General features: G+C 45.7%; 1 protein-coding gene across 1 annotated transcript; it reads right to left on the bottom strand.

The window, feature by feature from the left end:
• Window positions 1-985: 985 nt before the first annotated feature.
• Window positions 986-2,182, bottom strand: LOC123447380. The gene is made up of 2 exons (XM_045123978.1): window positions 1,380-2,182; window positions 986-1,247 (listed from the first exon to the last, which is right to left on the bottom strand). Exon 1 carries the CDS (start codon window positions 2,127-2,129, stop codon window positions 1,425-1,427), a length of 705 nt encoding a protein of 234 aa, XP_044979913.1. The 5' UTR covers window positions 2,130-2,182; the 3' UTR covers window positions 986-1,247; window positions 1,380-1,424.
• Window positions 2,183-3,083: the final 901 nt, after the last annotated feature.

Here is a 3,083-nt window from a genome sequence, read left to right as displayed (position 1 = left end):
GGCTGTTGCATATGCACCATTAATTTGGCCCGTCTGAAAAACAAGAAATAAATCTTGCTAGTGTGCATCCTACATAACCCACCAATGCGACCTTTTTTTTTTGTGCTCCCTGGTGCACTGGTGGATCGTACTACAGAAAAAAAGTACAGTACCAAAATACAGTATATGCTTAGGAAGGTACCTAAGAGACTCAAGACGCTGCAGATTATGCTTGAGATCACCCCTATGCTGGTCGTCATGTAAAACTGCTCTGTTTTCTTTTGTATTCCTGTGGTGTCCGTCAAATGTGTTTTAAATATCTAGTGATATAGGTTCCCTATTTGCTTATGCTGATGTAGGTGATGCGTTGTTACAGGGTTTTCTGTAATGGTTCGCTGTATCAGGACTCCTTTTTTTTTGCAATGGACGTTTAGATTATTTATTATATATAAAAACATTTCGTTTTTGTTGGAAAGGGAAGAGGACCCGCGGGGGGTGTACAAACAGCCTGTCGGTCCAAAAATGAAACAAACAGCCTGTCGGTCCAAAAATGAAACAAACAGCGGAAGTCGACACGGCAAGCATATAGTCGGCCCACTGCCATTCAAGTCAATCCAAAACTTCACTGCATAACCGTACGTTCTTCTGTCGCATACTACTTTAGGACATGGTACGGAGTGTCTCCTCGAATTGCATGGGTGCAGTAACAAGGCGAAAGAGGTTAAAGGAGATATCATACTGAGTGCGTACATGAGCTCGTGACCCCAAAAAATCAACTCCTTCGATCACAAAATAGTTATTTTAATTTTATACTAGGTTTAATATAATATTATATTAATCTTAAGACGTTTATTTTGAGACGGAAGGAGTAATAATAGTAAAAAGAAGAGAACCACCTATAGATCAGGCGACTGAGAATATTGTAATTTGGATGGATTTCGTCTCTCCGTTGACCCTTGTTAGAATTGAAAAAATCAGTTATGTTAGGAATAGCAAAACCGGCCAAAACGAAGAACGGAGAAGCAACAGGTACACTGATATTATTACAATCGAGCCGTTATTACATGCCGTACGGATTGATGTACCAGGAATATTATATTAATATAAATTATTTGAGGAATATTAACCGGTGAAACCACAATGCCAACTAGCTGCCTGCAATATGACGCAAGAACACAAATGTACCGAGAGCAGCCGGTGTGGTGATACAAGTTCGATCGCCCACATAGAAGATTATATTTGTTCCTCAATGTTTCCGTCCGCGACACCTGCATGGATTAATCACAAAGTTAATTGGGTTATGAAGCTATAGGTTGGATGAATTTAATTATTTGCTACTAATAATAATTAAAAAAAAAAGATAGATAAGCGCGAGTCGTAGATGAAGTGATTAGTCTCACCTGTGCAATATGATCGGCAATAGCCGGCCGGGCGACGCTAGCTAACTAGAGGCGCAGCTCGAGGTCCAGCGCCTCGCCGCCGCCGCTGCTAGGGATGGAGGCCCTTGACCAGCCCACCACGCCGTCGCGGCCAGTGGATGGGTCCATGACCGGCGCGGGTTCCACGAAGCGTGGAGCGCGGCCGCCTCCCCACCTCTCCAGCCTGCAGTCATCGGTGGCTGGAGCCGCTGCGGCACCACCGCCGTGCGAGGTGATATAAGTGCACATGGACCAGCCGGCGGCGGAATCGCGCGACGGCCCGGTGGCGGCACCTCCCAACGGGGTGTCGTTGCTGTAGGGGTCGCCGAGGAATCCGGCGAGGCGGTCCTTGCGGTGCGCGTTCTGGTGGCCGCCGAGCGCCTGCGACTTGAGGAAAGTCTTGTCGCAGAAGAGGCACTGGAACAGCCGCACCTTCTTGCCGTCCACGCACACCGTCTGCGCTTCCTCGTCGTACCGGTCTAGCCTTCGGCCCACCGGCGTCGACGCCAGCAATAGATCCGCCTCCGCCGCGGCCGCCGCTTGCGCATGGAACCACGTCGACGAGGCTCTCTCCATCGAGGTATATAATATTGTGTATGCCAAGGTAGCTGCTGCTCCTAGGACTGGTAGCAGCGGCGTTCCTATATATGGATTCTCGATGGGTATACCACCACTCCTAAATCCTCTCAAGTGAGAAAACAGAGATGTGCTACAGTAGTGCGGACTGTGCATATATTAAAGTGAAGCTAAGCTAGTGACCGGACCCCGGAGAGCAGCTCATTGTGGAGGATGTGCTTGCAAGAAAATTCCAAAAACCGCTGCACTACATGTTTTGCTAACTTTCTATTTGGACGAATCTGATCCCCTAACTCAGTGTTTGTTGTCCACGAAAAATAATTCAGACTTTGTCCTTTTCCAGTTTAGCAACAAAAAAATAAAAATAAAATTCAAAAATAGCAACACTCAATTTTTTTTATTTCATGATATCGTCATTTTCCAATGACACTCTTCCATTTAAGGGGTCGATGTGTATGTCTTGCGAGGAAGTGCTTTTTAGCCTAGGGTCCTAAATTATTTGCACTCTCTTAACAAACACCAGATCGTACGTTCTCGCCACCGCCCTCCACTCCACGCCATTTGCCCTCATCATCACCTCATTAATGGCGAATCTAGAATGGAAACCGAGGGTGTGCTAAAGGTAGCAACCTAGACCAAAGCGCGTATACTGTGTTAATTTTGTGCTATAAGTAAATGAGAATTTGTGAGCTAACTCGTAACAAATGCAGTGCAGAACATAATTAAAATACCAAATTCGTTATTCTATGGGCGCCTGAAACTATTTCCGGCCGTCAGTCGATTCCGGAGGTGAGGCGAATTATAATGCAGCCGTCAATCGATTCTAGAGCTCCAGGGTGATAACCTGTGTATAATTGATCTGATTTTCTTTTTAAAAGGAGGATTACCTCCTGCCTGTGCATCAACACGATGCATACGACCCCTTTATTAATAAAAGGCAAACAAAACATAGTTTCATAAAGTCTCCGACAAATTAATGTAAATGCAAAGGTAAAGGAAAAGGTGCCACAACGGTAAAAATAGGCCTAGAAGACTACTCCTCTATCCTATTACTGGACTGCCATCCAAACCGGTTGAAGATCCCGTGCTACCGTCTCCCATCGGATAGAC

The sequence above is a fragment of the Hordeum vulgare genome, chromosome 4H (genome assembly GCF_904849725.1).
Source record: "Hordeum vulgare subsp. vulgare chromosome 4H, MorexV3_pseudomolecules_assembly, whole genome shotgun sequence".
Classification (NCBI taxonomy): domain Eukaryota; kingdom Viridiplantae; phylum Streptophyta; class Magnoliopsida; order Poales; family Poaceae; genus Hordeum; species Hordeum vulgare.
The sequence above is the reverse complement of the archived record's forward strand: the minus strand, read 5'-3'. Positions and strand labels throughout refer to the sequence as shown.

Bases quoted from the DNA above. Each gene is read 5' to 3' on its own strand.
- LOC123447380 (XM_045123978.1), bottom strand. From the start codon at position 2,129: ATGCACAGTCCGCACTACTGTAGCACATCTCTGTTTTCTCACTTGAGA.